The following is an 18,170-nucleotide window of genomic DNA, read 5'->3' on the forward strand; positions in this document are numbered from 1 at the left end:
TGACCATACTTGCTGAGAAACATGCAGTCAGGGGTTGGCTGAGGGAGTTAGCCCAGGGGCCAGCAGCCCCTGCCCTTCCCTTCTGCCTCGCCCAGCTGCAGGTTTCACTGGCACAGTAAAGCTGGCCACTCTTCTGGTGACGAAGGGAGCATTTTACTACACGCTGGACGTCCTGGGTTTGGGTACCACTACAGTGCCAAGATTTACTCCTTGTTACTACATTTTAATGACCTGGCGTTGGTTGTTAAGTACCACGGGGGTGACACAGGTGGATGAGATGGAACTGCTTGTTCATGAAGGCCGTGTCTCCTTTATGTCCGAGTATGGGAGGATAAGTCACAGTTGATGCTTGTAAACATGTGTGTGAGTGGCTCTGTTTTTCAGTGATGATCCCTTCAAGAAAGGAACAGCATGTGACAAGTTGGATATTTTTTCCCCCTGTTTTCCCTAAAGCATTTAATCAGGAAAGCCCAGAGACCTCTGTTTATGAGCAGTGGTCTGTGTGCCTCTACCCGAGGCTGTTCCTTACTCTCTGATAACTGGCCTCCTGGGCAGTCTGTCTGTGCCCATGAGGCATCAGTCAGTTCCATAAAATTGATGAGAGTTTAAGGCAAGTTTCTCCAAATTCTAATGGCTTCACTTTGATTTTAAATGGCTCTTGGAGATTAGTAAGTGGTTACAATCCAGACAAACCTTGAATTTTTCTTGAACAGACTTAACATTTTTGTAACTCTCATGAAAATAATACCGACTGATTGCCCATATCGTCGGTTCTGAGGAGTGCACGTGGTGTAGGTGTTCCCCGAGTTAGCTGCATATTCTTAAGGGCTTGGGGCTCCCTAACGATGGATTGTTTTTATGACTAGAAACGTGAGGCTCTCCTTGTACTTTGCGGCCCAGAGCTTTACCAGGCTGGCGGTTTCCTTCAGTATGGGGATTTCCCAAAATGGAGCACCCCGGCTGTCTCCGTGTGACCCTCACCAGGCCTGGCTGTGAAAATGTGTTCCCGGAAGATATGTCGATGGGAAAAGCCTGATACATTCTCAACCAGCAGTGTGCACTCAAGTGTCCTCCCTGTCGGGTGTTCGACGTTGTTTTGGTGACTGTAATCCTGTTTTTTCCCACTGTTTCCAGAGTAATTCTGCAGTCCAGTGTTCAGAGCTGTAAAACGTCTGAACCTGACGCTTCTGGCAGTGCAGGCATTACTCACAGAACCACCAGGTCTGCTTCAAGGAAAAGCAGTTTTAAAAGGTGAGAAAAGGTCCCACTCTCCTGACGCGTTCCAGGCGTTGCTTTTCCAGTTTAACCCTCTGGTTCCTGCTTCTGGAGATGGACGTGCGGACGGGAGGCGGCAGAGTCCCTGGGAACCAGGACTTAACCAGCTGTGTTTTCCCTTGTCCATCATCTGAGAAAGTCTGGAGCGTTTGAGTGTAGGCTTTTGCTCTGTTCTGTTGTATAGACGTAATTCTCCAGGGCATGGCACAGGAGAGTTGAGAGGTTTTCATTAAGGGTTTCCCCAGCTCTGTCAGGACTCAGCAGGGGTCTCTCTGTCAATCACCCAGCAAATGAATTGCTGGAGAATGTGCAGCAGAGGAGTGTGCTGGTGGCCGTGTTGAGAGCCTTCTTGACCTAAGAGTTCTCTGCTCATGCCCGAAGGCACCAGAAGATGAACATGCGCTGAGGCCAGGGACTCACCTGTTGTCTCTGGCTGCTCACCAGGAGCCCAGGGTGGACATTTCAGTTTCCAGGCACTCCAACAGCAGGTCCTTTGGAGGGCAGAGGGAATCGGCCGTGGAAGGTGGGGACCCCCTCTCCTGTTTCGTGCATCTCTGTGTGGCATTGGCAGCCCAGGCAGCCCTGTGTTTGCACTCGGGGTCCGACCGATCTCTAGACGTTTGCCACACACCACCTGAAGAGTGAGACCCAGAATCCAGTCATCCCTGGCAGTTTCCCTCCTGCTTTTCCATTTCTCCGCCCTGTGTCTTGGAGGCTTCAGGCCCGCGGGCCCCAGGGGCAGGTGCACAGAGGAGCTCCTTGGGCCGTGTGTGTAAGGAGTGGGTCAGATCTATCCCTTTCTCTCTTTGCCGATCCTTTCTTTGTAGGGTGTTCCTGCACACTTACACTCAGCTGGGCATGAGACGACTGAGCACAAGCATTAGAGAGTTGTCATGCGCTCTGACTCATGATTTTAGGATTTTAAAATTTTTTGTTAGGAATGTATCATACATTCATACCCTTTTTTAAATTTTTTTTTTATTTGACAGATAGAGTTAGACAGTGAGAGAGACAGAGAGAAGGGTCTTCCTTCCGTTGGTTCACCCCCCAAATGGCTGCTATGGCCAGGGCTGTGCCGATCCAAAGCCAGGAGCTGGGTACTTCCTCCCGGTCTCCCATGTGGGTGCAGGGCCCAAGCACCTGGGCCATCCTCCACTGCCCTCCCGGGCCACAGCAGAGAGCTAGACTGGAAGAGGAGCAACCGGGTCAGAATCCGGCGCCCATATGGGATGCCCGGCGCACCATAGGCAGAGGATTAACCAAGTGAGCCATGCCACCGGCCCTCATACCCCGCCCCCCTTTTTTTTTAAAGATTTATTTATTTATTTGAAAGAGTTACACAGAGAAAGAAAGAGAGGCGGGAGGAGGGGTCTTCCATCTGCTGGTTGACTCCCCAGTTGGCCGCAGCGGCTGGAGCTGTGCCGATCAGGAGCCAGGAGCCAGGTCTCCCATGTGGGTTCAGGGGCCCAAGGACTTGGGCCATCTTCTACTGCTTTCTCAGGCCATAGCAGAGAGCTGGATGGGAAGTGGAGCAGCTGGGTCTTGAACCAGCACCCATATGGGATGTCGGCACTGCAGGCAGCGGCTTTTATCCACTAAGCCACAGCGCAAGCCCCGTTCATACCTTTTTTACTCCGATTGCACTTGAGAAGAACATTGTAGGAATACTGACAAAACATCAAAGTTACAACATCAGAATGCTCTTCCTACAGTGAGACATAGGAATTGGGCTACAGATGGTTAAATTGTGGCAAATGAATTGGAAGTCATGTTTTTAAAGAAAATTAAGGAACTTAGATAATGTTCACCAGGCAGTAAGTTATAAGGAACCACACATAAACATTCAGAAATAATACTTTATTCTATTAACATAATTTATACCGTTATAGATGTATACAAATAAGAATAAAGAAAAATAAACTATAATGATAACACTTCTCACTTCTGATTGGTAGGAAAGTTAGGGGGAGGTTTTTTTTTTTTTGGTTTTTTTTTTTTTTAGGATTTATTTATTTTACTTGAAAGTCACAGTTACACAGAGAGAGGAGAGGCAGAGAGAGGTGTTCCATCTGCTGGTCTACTCCCCAGATGGCCACAACAGCCAGAGCTGCACTGATCCAAAGCCAGGAGCCAGGAGCATCTTCTGAGTCTCCCATGTGGGTGCAGGGGCCCAAGGACTTGGGCCATCTTCTACTGCTTTCCCAGGCCACAGCAGAGAGCTGGATTGGAAGTGGAGCAGCCTGGTCTCAAACTGGCTCCCATATGGGATGCGGGCACCGCAGGCAGTGGCTTTACCTGCTACACCACAGGAGGTCTTTTTTATGATTTATTTTCTAATTATAATGGGGAAAATGATATTTTTTGTTTTTTAGCACTGGCATTTTCAGGTGAGTAGGAATACTAAAAATTCAAACACCAGGTCACTGTGCCCTGGGTTGAATGGATCTAAGTGCTCAGGCCTTCATTGCAGCCTGCTGTCTTGCACACTTAATGCCACTTTTACTTTCTTGGATTGTGCTTTCCTGTTACAGAGGAAGAGAGCCCACGAGCCTGGAGGCAGCTTCCTGAGCCATGCCTCAGTGCTCTGAGGGGAGTTGGCCACGCATCAGTTCGTGCACATAGGTTTTTGTGGGGTTTTTTTGTGTGTCACTCCAGCGACCTAAACCGATCACACAGAGCCCCTGGATGGAAGGCTTGGAGGACCTAGATTGGGTTTCACACTGGATAAGCAGGTTGGAATGTTGAGATGGCCCACGGCCGTTTCCGGAATTTTAGAAAGTGCCAAAAACTATATATATATTTATATTTATATTTAAATTCCACGTTGGACCCTGAGCGATGATTTGCAGAGCCAAGGAGTGAAGTGGGCTGGTCCTTTACCACCTTGTCCTATGCAGGGTTTCCATTTCAGTTTTGTTTGGTCTCAGAGCTTTGGCCTGTGTTGGTATCACGTGTTACTCCTACAGCTGATCCAAGGGAAGTAGATGACTGATGGTCCCCCTCCTGCCTCTAGGGCCTAAGGAGAATTGAGGACAGCCAGGCTACAGCCTCGCGCTCTTGTCCTGCTGACTGCTACTCATTGTTACTGGAGGGTAACAAGGGAGTTCACATGTTGTTGCATCATCTGAGTCAGGGGAAAAGAGTCTGAGCTAAAAGTGCTGAGCAATTGCAAGTCCTGCATCGTAATTGTTTCTTTAAACAGCAATACTTAGAAAGAAAACGCCGCACAGATTTTCAGTGCATTTTCACCTGAAGCTGCAGGGCGCAGGGGCCGCCCGCGGCTCTGTGACCCTGGCTGAGGCGCTCTCTGTTGCAGGTTGGTTTCTTGTCCGTCTCCATCGTCTCTGGTGCTAAGAGCTTGACCTTGGCCATGACCTTTCACTACCTGTTCTGCTCTGTTCTTAGAGGCTCCCGGATGAGGACCCCAGCTAGACTCCCGTTGCCCCGAGCTGCCCCTCTATTCCGGACAGTTTGTTGAGAGGCTCTTGGCCTTAGGAGAACGTTTTCACAGACAGAAGAATCGTGACTTGGGGCAGAGGAGCTGACGAAATACGAATGCTGTTGTCCAAAAAATTCATGGAAAATGGAATCTGAAGATGTCTGAGTGGATTTAAAAATTTTTTTTTGCACCAAAATTTAGTTTCATTTTCCATGACATTTTCGCAGTGCCCCCTTGTGTTTCCTGTGACAGATGGTTATTGCTCATGTGTCCAGTGGACATAGGCACACCTAAACCTGAGAGCCTCAGTCCAGGCACAGCGAACCCCTAGATCAAGTGGCCTGGGGCGCAGACGAGACTGTGTGGCACCTCCTCCCGCTTGGAGCTGCAGGTCCGCTTGAAAATGTCTCTGTCAATGCCAGGGCGTCCAGCGAGCAGCTGGCGACACGGAGTTGGCCTGTGTTCCCGTGTTCTTGCATCGGCTCTCAGAGAGCTCTCCTGGAGTCGAGACCCCAGCAGCCGCCGCTCCTGGCCTTGCGCAGCTTCCGCTGAGCGCGTTTTCGTACGCGTGTGCCACGTGGTTCTCGGGGGGCCGTCTTTGCTTTCTTCCTTGCTCCATCCGCGTCCTGAGAACGTGACTTCTTTATTGTGAGTCGCATCCCTGGGAATCCTCACTCTCCACTGCAGGTGCCAAACCAGTCGTGGACGTCTGCTGGTTTGCTTTTTTTTTTTTTTCAACCAGTTCCTCACACTGCAGCAGGAGAGAGACACTCGGGTTGTCCCCTGCGCTTCTGAGCCCAGCTGGCTTGACCGCTTTGTGAGTCTTCTCGCCCGCAGCTCTCGCCACGTCACACCTGTCACCGTGCCTCCTGGTCCTGGGTGGATCGCAGTGCCTGTGCCGCTGCCTCTGGGCCTTTAATTTTTTTTGTTGTTGTGGTTCTTCTGCCAACTCCAAAAGCACATTCGTGTGGGAGTCCCAGAATGTGTTCTCTCTGAATGGGCCTTTGATAAGTGCTGGTTCTTGCTGATCTTTTGAAACATTAATGTGCCTTTGAAATTCCAGCTGTCTTGCCCTTGGCTGCACCCGCTGACTCGTACCTTCTCACTCGGGGCTCTCTTGGGGTGGCTGGACACTGACCGATGATGGTTTTTGTGGGAGGGTTCCTCCAGACTGGAAGTGGTTTTTCTCACTCTGCTTTTGCCTTTTTCCTCTGAAAGCTGCCGTAGAGCTGCGGGTGTAACATCCTAAACGGGGTGATGGGGAGAGTGGGGGAGGGCGGGGGAGAGTCGGGAGCAGGACGGGGCTCCTTGGATATCCTCGCCTGGGCCGTGGCCTGGCAGACAGGCCGGCCAGAGCCTTCCTCTGAGCGGACCCTGCCTTTTGGGATCGCCCAGTAACCCTTCCTTATCCTCTCGTTCTTTCCACTTTTCCCACAGCCTGGTTCCGCAGAGGGGCAGAAGGAAAAGGAGTGCTTTGCGACCAATGCCCTTGACGGCATTCTGGTACTGGCCTTGCTGTGCCGCCCGCGCCCTCCTGTCTGTCCATTTCTGTGTCTCTCTTCTCATTGTGTTGATTTATTTGTTTACAGAGCTGAGCCTTTTCTCTGCCCTTCCTCTCCTGTTTGTCTTTACTTTCTGGTTGACATCGTCCTGTCTCCTCCACAGTATTTGTCATTGAACGGTTCCACACAGTGTAGACTTCCTAGCATGTCGATATTTTTATTATGTCGCCTTCCTTGTCTCGGGTGGCTGCCTCTGGGACTCTCCCCCAACCTCCGTGGTAAAATCCTTTCTCTCCTTTCCTCCCTCAGTCCCTCCGTTTCAAGGACTAAAGCAGTCCTGCGTTAAGTCAAACCTGTGGCCCGAACAGAAGGAAGAGTCCGGGCACCGCAGGCTGCGACCAGACTTAGCACAATTTACACCCGAACAAAACGCAGAATTGCAACAGCCTTAGTTGCTTTCCACCTAAGAAGTCGATTTCAGTGAAGACACCGTGCACTGGAGTTGGATCCATAACTCCCCCACGTTGGGGTGCGAGCGGACGCCTTGAAGAAGGGCCCAGCTCTGTAGAGCAGGCTCATGTTGAACCACAGAAAAGCTGTCATAAATGTAGTCTCAGGTGTGAATCCCCAGGCCCTCTGTTGTGCAGGGAGCTGCCCCGCCGGTGAGGTGCAGGTGCGTGCTGGCCGGAGGCTGCCGTGCAGGTTCCTCGTGTATTTATTTTCTGTTCACCCCGTGGCCCCGTGTCCACATTCCTGAAGACGAAACGGTACTTCCTGTCATGGGACACGATTCGGTTTGCGCGTCCTCACCTTACCCTCGGTTAATAGTGTTGGGTGGTTACTCTGTGAAGTACCCACACTGCTTGTCTCCCACCAAAGAGTGCTTTATTAACGTGTCTGTGGAAACCAGATGTGCACCCGGGACGCGCGTCGTACAGAGCAGTCCTCTGCCAGCCCACAGCGCGCAGACTCGGAGGCGAAGCCGGCTCTGGCTGGAAGATGGTTGCAAGCCATTCCTTTTTATGTCACGCAGGAACTGACGGAGCACAAGGCTACCCTTTCTTTGGTTGCCCTTCAAATCATGTTTCCTTCCGTGCATAAAAAAGAAAAGCACCCACGCTATTGGGTTCCGCGCTTGGAAAGAGCAGTCCTGAACAGTAGTGGCTTTCAAAACAAAACAGAACATAAGACGTTGATGCCTTTGAAAATTTAGTCTTTCTCCGTGACAGCGTGGAATGTTTTCTCCTGGGAGCTGCCCGAGGCTGCCCGCACACCCTTGTGGTGAGAGAACTCACTGTTGCCTTGGGTTCGGGAATCCGCCGGGAACTCCAAGCAGAGTGCCTTCTGCCCTCAGCCCCTGACACGCAGCAGGGCTGTGACATCAAGCAATCGCACAACTCCAGTTTATTTGCTGCTAAAAAAAAAAACCACCGGGGTCCCTACCGCAGGAACGTTCTGCAGTCGCCTTGGGTGCTGCTGGACGAAGGAGTGTTGGTTTTAGTTCCTGGGAAACAGCTCCTGCCTGCCCCGGGCTGGAGCGTGAGGGATGCACTGTTGAAAGGCAGCGGAGAGGCAAAAGGCAGGATGAATGTCCAGGCCGAGCAAGGCCGTTCCGTTTATAAAGCTGCCTTTGCCACAGAGCTATTAGGAGTAAGAAGTGGTTGGGATGAGCAGGTTAGTCTTAACACAGCCGGTCATGGCCAGGCGGTGGCTACGTCTCGGCGCTGCTCCCATGGGTAGCAGGCGGATTGCTGGACATGGCCAGCGTCTTAGCCTGGCAGGTGCCCTTTCTCCACTGCTGGCTCTCAGGTCACAGAACAGCAGTGGTTCTGTGTCCTTAGAAACCAGCAGGTGTAAGGTTTGGGTGGGAGGAGGAACCTCCCACTCGCTGTGTTGTGCCAAGAGGTGATGCCAAGTATCCAGACTGTTCCAAGCATGAAACATGGAATTCTCAGGGCACCTTTCTTCCCTTACTCCTGTCAGGGCCGTCCCCTCCTCACGTGACCCAGGGAGCGAGGAAGGCCCAGCTCCCCCATCCCCCACCCACCCCCGTAATCCTTCTGGATTTGGCTTTGTGTCCATTGGAACCAGGCCACAGGCTACTCGGGCTTGGCCAAGAGTGGGACGTTAGGGCTTCGCTGTTTACTGTGTCACTTTTGTATTGCATAGTTGCCTTCTTGTGTTCCCAGCTAGCACCGCCATCACTGTGCCCTGCTAGGAAAGCCTTGTAGTGGCTTTGCTTGCCGGAGACTGGGGAGGCGGTCGGGAAGCCTTCCCGGGAGCGCCGGGTGGCCGATCGCACAGCAGCGGGCACACTTTGACTAGGGCCGTGGTTGGAGTCCAGGGAGGCTCTGAATCCGAGCTGTGGAAGGGTCTTCCTGCCACGAAGAAGAGCAGACCCTCCCTCACCCAGGGGGAACCCTGGAACACCCCGCAGCTTCTGAGGTTCTCACATGGAGTCCTTGTCGCGCCTGTCAGACCCGCAGGTGCCCCCGACCCTTTGCAGTGGGTTAAATCATCAGTGCGCCCTTGAAGCTCTGGGAGACTCAAGTCCTCAGAGCCAGGGACGGCCCAGGGGACGGGTGTCTGCAAAGCTGGACTCCCAGGTCTCTGTCGTGCAGCGCCCGTGGCCCGCAGGCCCTTCCCACGAAGCTGTCCGAGGCCCTAGGGTCCAGCAGGGAGCTCCCCGGTGCAGTGTGGCTGGTCCCCAGCTCCCCAGAAGGCTTCAGCCTCCTCTGCCCACCCCCTCCCTGGGGGATTTCTACCTCTTTGGGTCCTGCAAGGGTGAGAGGAGTCCCGAGCATCCCCGGGACTCCTGGCACCTTCCCTTCGCCTGCGCCACCCGTCTTGACAAATGGGCAATGCACTGTGTCGCTGTGTATTCCAGAAATATCACCACCGCTTGTTCTCATGCATTTTTTAAAGAAACCGTGATTGCGCTTTGGAAAGCAGTGGCGCATCGCGAACGACCTTGAACCGCTTTGCCCCTTCCTCGTTGTGTCCCGCTGAAGCCGTCCTGGGGGGCGGGGGGAGCTGCCCGCTGCTCCTGATGCCCCGCCTGCCTCTCTGCAGAAGCACTGCGGAGTGCCCCGTGACTGGACAGCTGGCCTAGACTGTGCAGGAAGTTACCTCCTTACTTACCCAGTCAAGTTCACTGTCAGCAGACACGGTCCTCTGACAAGAGTACTGCGGTTTTATACAGATAATTTGCAGACTTTTATCTAATGTGCACTCGTGTACAGATATTAAAAGTTTTAAGATGTAACTGAGTAATCAGTATTTGATCGTCTTGATTTTTTTATCAAAATGTATATTTCTAATGCTATTTTTTAAAGCTGAGAGAACTGGCTGGGTGGATGTTTTATTTTCCTGAAGGTATTTTTAAGATAAAGCTTCACAATGGCTGTGATCTCTGCAGATACATGTAGTTTGATACATATTGTTGCATTTGGAAATCTTGCGTATTGTTACCCAGTTTTATATAAAATGTTGAATAGTGGGAATTGTATAATTACAACTGTGTCATTAAAAGGATTAACCGAGCAGCCTTTGGTTTGGTGCATTTCCTTCTGGAGCGGTCTGGGCTAGGGCAGGTGGTGGGGACCACGCCAAGCAGAGGGAGCCGTCCTCTGCTGGTTCCCCGGCTGCCCTGGTGGAAGACCGCAGGCCCAGCGCCTCAGATGGAAGCTCACTCCCCACCGCCACCCATGTGCTGTGTCCTGAGGCCGACGCCTCCTCTCTGATGGACATGGCCTTTGTCCACCTACCCAGGAGTTTGGAGTGGAGTAGGGTCCACCTGGCGGCCTCATTCCACCTATATGCCCAGCCGAGGCGTCAGCATTTGGCTCTGGGAGGCTGTAAGGTGAGGCGGGGAGGGCAAAGGGCAGTGCAGTGGGTTGTGGGGTGCGGCCTCTTTCCTGTCTTCCCTCCAGGAGGTCTGGTGCTGACCCAGCCCTGAGACCCAGTGCTCTCTCCTCTCACGGAGGCTGTGTTGGGCTCAGGACTTTGTTCTTCCTGTTCACACTCCAGGGGAGCTGGGCTTTGCTCTCCCGAGCTCCTGCACTCCCCCAGTGGGGTGGCTGCCAGCTTGGCCCCTTGAAAGTGGCAGCACCTACCCACCCCTCAGTGGCTTCCCCCAAGGCTGTGCCCTGCACCCTGCCCACCTGCTGAGCCACCAGCTCCTGTCTGTGGGTGGTGGGATGGACCAGCATGGTGCCAGGGTCAACAGGTGGGACTTCCTCACCACAGGGGGAGGGGCTACGTGGTGAGCTGCCACAGAGGCCCCTGGCCTTGGGGGCCCCTGCACTGTCATCTGGAGCCACACTGGCCAGTGCCCATCTCCCATTCTAGCAACTTGTTGGCCCCTTTGTGTCCGAAGTAAAATGTGAATAAAAAGAACCGCCGCGTTAGCAGTCTTGTGTGGGAATTAAGGGAGGTGATAGATGCAGTGTGCTAACAAACCGTATCAGGCACAGAGCTGTCAGTAGTTGCCTGTCCTGCTTTCTAACCCGCTGTAGATAACCGGGTTAAAGACAGACTTTCGATAGCAGGTTATAGTCCGAGTGTGTGCTACCTTTGACACAATTCTGTGCACCTGTCCCAGCGTAACCTGCCATGACTTGACGGGCAGGAGAGTGTGCCCTCATTCGGGCTTGGCTGGTAGACAGGGGTCACCGGTGGGGAGGCCCCTTAGTGATGCCACAGCAGGTGACAGGTGGTGGGACCAGGTTCCAGGGATGTGCTTCCTAGCCTGGTCCTGCCGCTCGGTCTGCGGCTCTGGGGTTCCTGTACCTGCCTCCCAAGCATGCCTGGCAGAATGGTAAGTGCGTGCCGTGTGGATGAAAAGCATGGCCTCCATGCTGCTGTGCAGGACGCCGCCTGCTCTGCCGTTTTCCCTTCTGCATGCCCAGGCACAGCTGTGGGTGCTGGAAGGCAGCACGTGGGGAGGGATTCCCGCCCAGTGCACCCACGGCCTCCCCAGGTTCTGCCGTGACTTGGTGCTGGCCGTGGAGGGTGTGAATTCTAGCAATGCCGATCACGCCCTTGGCAAAGGAGCCCGTGGGCCATAGTTGGGCGACTTTCTCAGGTCTTGCTGTCCGCTGCCTCCAAGGGCACGCTGGGATACCTGTGTGGAGCAGGGATGCGGGGCCTGGCCTGCTGGGGTGTGGGCCATGGCACCGCGGCTCACTGCTCTGTGGGTTGGGTCAAGTGCACAGTGAACTACCTCCAGGATCACTGAGGTAGTGTTGGTGGATTTTTTTAATAGTGCTTATTTATTTTTAAGATGTATTTATTATATTTGAAAGTCAGAGTTACACAGAGAGGAGAGGCAGAGAGAGAGGTCTTCATCCACTGGTTCACTCCCCAATTGGCCGCAACAGCCGGAGCTGCGCCAATCCGGAGCCAGGAGCCAGGAGCTTCTTCCGGGTCTCCCACGCAGGTGCAGGGGCCCAAGCACTTGGTTCATCTTCCACTGCTTTCCCAAGCCATAGCAGAGAGCTGGATCGGAAGTGGAGCAGCTGGGGCTTCAACCGGCACCCATGTGGGATGCCGGCACTGCAGGCGGCAGCTTTACCCGCTAAGTGAATTACTTAGCTAGTGCACCTGGAAGGGCAGCAGCAGATGGCCCAAGTCCTGCCACAGAACCCGGCTGTTGCAGCCATTTGGGGAGTGAACCAGCGGATGGAAGACACCTCTCTCCTCTCTCTTTTTCCCTCTAACTCAGATTAAAAAAAAAAAAGTGCTTGGCAGTTTCTGAGGGCTGCACGTGTTGTGTTAATAAAATAAACATAAAGTACTGCCATTAGAGTCTGCAGCAGGACTACAACAGTGCACACCACTCATTCTCCCTTCTTGGCTGTTGACAGTTTGTGACACCAGGGAGCTGGTTCATTAGTAGCAGGAGTGGGGCCCCAGTGCCATAGGTCATAGGTCACCATCACAGCCCTGATAGACAAAGGATCTTCAAAAAGTTCATGGAATTTTTTTTTTTTTTTTTAACAGGCAGAGTGGACAGTGAGAGAGAGAGAAAGGTCTTCCTTTGCCGTTGGTTCACCCTCCAATGGCCGCTGCGGCCGGCGCGCTGCAGCCAGCACACGGCGCTGATCCGATGGCAGGAGCCAGGTGCTTCTCCTGGTCTCCCATGGGGTGCAGGGCCCAAGCACTTGGGCCATCCTCCACTGCACTCCCTGGCCACAGCAGAGAGCTGGCCTGGAAGAGGGGCAACCGGGACAGAATCTGGCGCCCCGACCGGGACTAGAACCCGGTGTGCCGGTGCCGTAAGGTGGAGGATTAGCTTAGTGAGCCCTGGCGCTGGCCTGGAAAGTTTATATTAAAGAAAAAAAAAGTGCCAGCATTTATAATTTTTTACACCCAAATAAGCATATTTTGTTTCTCCACAACTTTTTTTTTTTTTTAAGATGTATTTGAAAGACAAAGATCTGCTGGTTCACTCCCCAAGCAGCTGCAAGGGTCAGAGCTGAGCTAAGCCTAAGCCAGGAGCCCAGAGTTCCATCCTGGTCTCCCCATGTGGGCTCAGAGGCCCAAGCACTTAGGCCACCATCATCTGCTGTCTTCCTAGGCTCCTTAGCAAGAGCTGGATTGGAAGCAGAGCAGTCAGAACTCAAAATACAGCCTCACAGGCAGCTCCTTAGCCCACTGTGTCCCAGTGCTGGGTTCCACCACATTTTTTAAAATTAATTTGTTTATTTGAGAGCAGAGGAACAGACAGTGAGAGGGAGAGACAGAGATAAAGGTCTTCCTTCTGTCGGTTCACCCCCCATTTGGCTGCAATGGCCGGAGCTGTGCCTATCCAAAGCCAGGAGCCAGGAGCTTCTTCCTGGTCTCCCACACAGGTGCAGGGACCCAAGGACTTGGGCCATCCTGCACTGCCCTCCCAGGCCACAGCAGGGAGCTGGACTGGAAGAGGAGCAGCTGGGACTAGAACCGGCTACTATATGGGATGCCGGCGCCACAGGCGGAGGATTAACCTATTGTGCCACAGCGCCGGCCCCTCCACCACATTTTTAAAATATTTTTCTTATTTACGTGAGGGGTAGAGGTAGAGTTAGAGACAGACGGAGAGACAGAAGGGTCTTCCATCCACTGGTTCATTCCCCAAATGGCCACAGTGGCCAGAGCTGGGACAGTCAGGAGCTTCACCCGGGTCTCCCATGCAGGTGCAGGGGTGCAGGGGCCCAAGTATGTGGATCCTCTACTGCTTTCCCAGCCATAAGCAGAGAGCTAATTGGAAGAGGAGCAGCCAGGACCAAAACTAGCACCTATATGAGATGCGAGTGCTGCAGGTGGAAGCTTAGCCTACTATTTACCATATTTTTAAAAAAATGTATTTGGGCTTTTTGGTGCTGTGGCATGGTGGGTAGAGCCGCCACCTGCAGTGCCAGCATCCCATATGGGCGCTGGTTTGAGTCCCAGCTGCTCCACTTCCAATCCAGCTCTCTGCTGTGACCTGGGAAAGCAGTAGAAGATGGCCCAAGTCCTTGGGTCCCTGCACCTGTGTGGGAGACCCAGAAGAAGCTCCTGGCTCCTGGCTTTAGATTGACCTAGCTCCGGCCCTTGTGGCTATTTGGGGAGTGAACCTGTGGATGGAAGACCTCTCTTTTTTTCTCTCTCTCCTTCTTTATAACTCTTTCAAGTAAATAAATCTTAAAAAATATATTTGAAAGAATTAAGAGGGATGGAGCGATGGAGAGAGAGAGAGAGAGATCCTCTGTCTGCTGGTTCACACCCCAAGTGGCTGCAACAGCCAGGGCTGGGCCAGGCAGAAGCCAGGAGCTTCCTCTGCGTCTGCCACATGGGTGCAGGGGCCCAAGGCCTTGGCCTTTCCTCCTCTGCCTTCTCAGGAGCATTAGCAGGGAGCCGGGTTGAAAACAGCAGCCAGCATTCAGACTGGCACTCTGATGTGGAGGCCAGCGTCACGGGTGGCAGCTTAACGCGCTGGCCCGCCACGCCAGCCCTGCACTGCGTTTCTGAAGTGTCTACGCAGACCTGTCCTTCGGCTGCCCCCTTATTCAGACTTGGGACGGTGTGTCTTCCCGCTGGGTGTCACCGTCTGCTCCCTGTGTTACCGTCTCACCCTGGGGAGTGAGGCTGGTGTGGAGGTGGGGAGCGCTCCTTGCCACCGCCGCGCATGCGTGGCCGGCGTGCCCCGTCTCTGACTGTGTCTCATCTCTTTGCCAGCAAGTCTGCATGGCTTTGATGCGCTTCTGCAGGACGGGTGCACTGTCCACACCGAGATCCCCAGGTATGGAGGCCCCCGCCCGAGCCAGGGCCCGGCTGTGGGTGGGGAAGGGTGGAGCGGAGGGGCTGCGGGGCTGTGTGTGTCCCCAGGAGGAAGGGGACAGCTTTCCTGCTGGGTCGGTTCCTTCCAAAGGACTCCCGAGGATGCATCCCTGGCACCCGCCCACCCCTACTGTGTGTGTGACATTCCCAGCATGGCACAGTCCACGTGTCCACACACATTGTCACCCGCCATGGGGGCAGGGCCGCCCCTAGGACCGGAACCAACCAAATAAGGAGCACAGCTTTGCCTGGGCAGGTGCCTCATTCTGCTCGGGCAGGCAGAGGCAGAGGCCGGAGGGAGGGCGTGTACCCCCCGCCCCCAACAGCTCTGGCCCGTGCTGGGTCTACCCAGCAGTGAGCCAGGAGTTGGAGCAGGTGTAGCCAGGGGAAGCCAGGCCTTGCTGTGGCGGTGACCACGCCGCGTGTCCTCTTGCAGCGACGGCTGGCTGTCCCGTGCTGTCACCTTTCTAGACCGCCTTTTGATCTGGCTCGGCTTCAACAGGGACTAGGCCCCCCGGAGAAGATCCCTCTTCTGGAAGCCCGGCACTGCCTCCACTTAGACATTGTCTTCTGGTGCAATTGAAGCCTCTCGCCCCGGGCCCGTGCCCGGCTCTCGGCGAAGCAGTGTTTCTGCCTCCTTCCTTCCACGGGGGTTGGGGTTTCAGTGGCCTGGGGTGGCCAGGACTGGGAGGGGCTCCCTGGGAACTGCTCAACGCCAAACCCAGTTAGGGCAGTGCCTCTTGAACCTTTTTACTTTAAAAGTATTTATTTGAGGCCGGCGCCGCGGCTCACTAGGCTAATCCTCCGCCTTGCGGCGCCAGCACACCGGGTTCTAGTCCTGGTCGGGGCGCCGGATTCTGTCCCGGTTGCCCCTCTTCCAGGCCAGCTCTCTGCTGTGGCCTGGGAGTGCAGTGGAGGATGGCCCAAGTGCTTGGGCCCTGCACCCTATGGGAGACCAGGAGAAGCACCTGGCTCCCAGCTTCGGATCAGCGCGGTGTGCCGGCTGCAGCGCGCCGGCCGCGGCAGCCATTGGAGGGTGAACCAATGGCAAAAGGAAGACCTTTCTCTCTGTCTCTCTCTCTCTCACTGTCCACTCTGCCTGTCAAAAAAAAAAAAAAAGTATTTATTTGAGAGGCAGACAGGGAGAGAGTGAGCGAGCGAGTGCATCCTTCCACCCACTGGTTCAGTCTCCAGAACTTGGCCAGGCGGAGCTGGGGAGACTAGCAGGCGGGTGGCCAGGCACCCAGGTACTTGGTTGACCACCGGCTGCCTCCAGGATGCGTGGACAGGAAGCTGGGGCTGGTGGCCGAGCTGGGACAGCCCTGGCACTGTGGTGCAGGCTGGCCGGGGTCCCAGCAGCGTCCTCACCGCTGCCTCGCCTGCTGCTCCTGAGCTCAGGCGCCCTGGTGGAAGCTGAAGGCTCTCTGTGTCCCAAGGGAAGCTCATTGCCGAATTCCTGAAAAGTGCCTGGCCAGGCTCACCAGGACCCCGCTGGCTGTGCCCTGCCCCAGACGTGTGGCGCAGGTGTCTGGTGGCTCTGCTGGGCCCTTCCCAGGACCCCAGTTAAAGCCCCTCAGCAGGTCTCTGCTTGGCCCCCTGGCATTCCCATGCGAGCGCTGTCCAGTTTGCGTTGCTGAGCTGGGGCAGGACCCGCCTTGGAGACCTCAGCAGTTTTGCTTCTCGCTGTTGCTGACCCAAGGCCAGCAGCTAGGATCTGAGGGGCCCCCGGCTCCCTTGTTCAGGTTGGTCATCACGCCGCTCCAGGGAGGAGCCGTGCACACAGGTTCACGAGAGTCCAGCCTCAAGCTTGGGCAGTGCACAGCACAGGCCCCAGGGGGCGCCCGTGAGGTGTGGGGAGGGTGTCCCTGGGGCGGCCGGTGGGGTGGCTGTTCCCAAGAACGGTTTCACCTTGGCTCAGTTGAGACAGCCCAGAAGCCGCCTGGGGCGTCTGCCAGTCGAAGCCACCGCACTTTGACAGGACAGGGCTGCTGCCCCTGACAGCTCTGTGCTCCGCAAGTTAGGTAGGGCAGCGCTCGGGAACAGGGCACGTTCTTAGAAACAGTGCGTAGCAGGCAGGTGTCTCGGCTCTCCTGAGGTCCACCTCCCTCCCCGCGCAGGATCCCTTTGTCCCCTAGCTGTGGTCAGGGCCGTGACGGTCATGTTGAGTCAGAGGCACACCTGGTTCCCCACCGCTGCGTGCAGCACCTGTGAGGCTAGGCCTCAGGGTCAGTGTTAACTGCTACCGTCACCACGGCCCTGCACAAGCATCTCCTGGGGTGGGGGTGGGGGCTCCTTTGTCCCCTGTCCCTGCTCCCCAGCAGCTCTGCCTGAGACTAATTATTTAATGGGGCATTTCAAGAGTGTAGGAAGAACCCTGGGCTTGGGGACTGAATTTTTTCCACCCCATCTCATTCCATTCCTGCTGAAATCCTGGCTAGCGTGAGCAAAGGAGACCGGTGTCCTTGCTGTTAGCTGCCCTGTGGAACAAGGTGGCAAGCTTGCGTCCCTCAGTAGCCCAGGGTCACCTTCGGGCACGGGGTGGGGCCACGTGCAGGGGTCACACAGGTTGTCCAGGTAAAGGTAGAGCCACCATCTTGTATCGCCTTTTGTGTGGACAACTTCCCGGGGACTCAGGGGCCTGGGTTGGATGGTGGCTACAAGGAAACCATGTGTTTCACTTGAGTTTTATTTAGCAATAAAAAGGTTCTTAAACCGTCCTGCTGTCTACCTCGTCGCCTTTACCACTGACACACAGGCCCTGAGGGATGCCGTGGGAAGCCAATGAGCAGGGCGGAGGTGGCCCTGCCACTGGCCGCAGCTCGGTGGGGAGCAGGTGTTCGTCCCCGGAGCCCAGCTGCCCGCTGCACGGGCCACCACCGCCGGACGGCTGGAAGGGAGCATCTGCAGTGTGCGTGACGCCAGCAGGGCCAGCCCCGCCAGGAAGCTCACGACGCTCCCCAAAGCAGCCGTGCCGAGGGTCACACAGTTCCCTCCAGGAGCTGCCGGAGGCCGCCTCTTGGTTCGGGTCCCCACGCGGTCCTACCTGGGACACATTAACAACTTCCCTGCAGCAGTCAGGGTGTGGACAACCTAGAACACTCCAGAAAGGGCACAACAAAAGCCCTGCAGCCATTTGCCCCATGCACTGACAGGTGGCCTGGTGAGCAAGAAGAGCACGTGAGGCTCAGAGACTGTACCGCCCCCCCCCCCCCCCGTTTCTGACACGTGACTCTTAGGGTATGGTGTTTGGAAACTTAACATTGAATCCATGCGTTTCCCACGTGTTACTCATAACGCTACAGGGAAGTTCCTTAAACGGGGGCCCGCCTGGCCCATCTTCAGAGCCAGGCTGAGGCGAACGGACAGTGATGGCTTCACGCCCGCCAAGTGCCCACCCAGCCCTCACCGCCAACACCCACTTCTCCCCAGAGCTCTTCCATGAGGTTATCCACATCTGCCGCCTTTTCCCATGGAGAGAGAATAAAAGAATATTTTTAATATACCTTAGTACTTGGCTACCAACAAGAGATGAAGAGCCGGCTGTTGCCCGAGGCAAACACTCTTGACCGGGACCGCCTCTCGGACCCGGGGCCAGGCTCCGCCTCTCACCACGACGTGGTGTGCCCAGAAGGATTCAGTCTTCCACACATGAG

The 18,170-nt window shown here is 55.0% G+C and overlaps 1 protein-coding gene across 16 annotated transcripts in view; it reads left to right on the top strand.

Annotated features, from left to right (window-relative positions):
- CDC14B (cell division cycle 14B) overlaps positions 1 to 15,138 on the top strand; it is a 107,681-nt gene extending 92,543 nt beyond the window's left edge. For 5 of the 16 annotated variants that reach the window (XR_011379078.1, XR_011379083.1, XR_011379103.1 and 2 more), the window contains 2 exons: positions 1,135 to 1,251; positions 6,526 to 9,761. Coding sequence is in view for 11 of the 16 variants with exons in the window: in XM_051818492.2 (XP_051674452.2) it covers positions 1,135 to 1,251; positions 6,526 to 6,562 (154 nt within the window). In the remaining 5 variants the exon portion in view is untranslated. Of the gene's footprint in view, positions 1 to 1,134; positions 1,252 to 6,151; positions 6,218 to 6,525; positions 9,762 to 14,415; positions 14,480 to 14,953 lie in introns of those variants that run through there. The other 11 variants (XM_051818507.2, XM_051818531.2, XM_051818542.2 and 8 more) reach the window with 6 other exon arrangements.
- Positions 15,139 to 18,170: the final 3,032 nt, after the last annotated feature.

The sequence above is a fragment of the Oryctolagus cuniculus genome, chromosome 1 (genome assembly GCF_964237555.1).
Source record: "Oryctolagus cuniculus chromosome 1, mOryCun1.1, whole genome shotgun sequence".
Classification (NCBI taxonomy): domain Eukaryota; kingdom Metazoa; phylum Chordata; class Mammalia; order Lagomorpha; family Leporidae; genus Oryctolagus; species Oryctolagus cuniculus.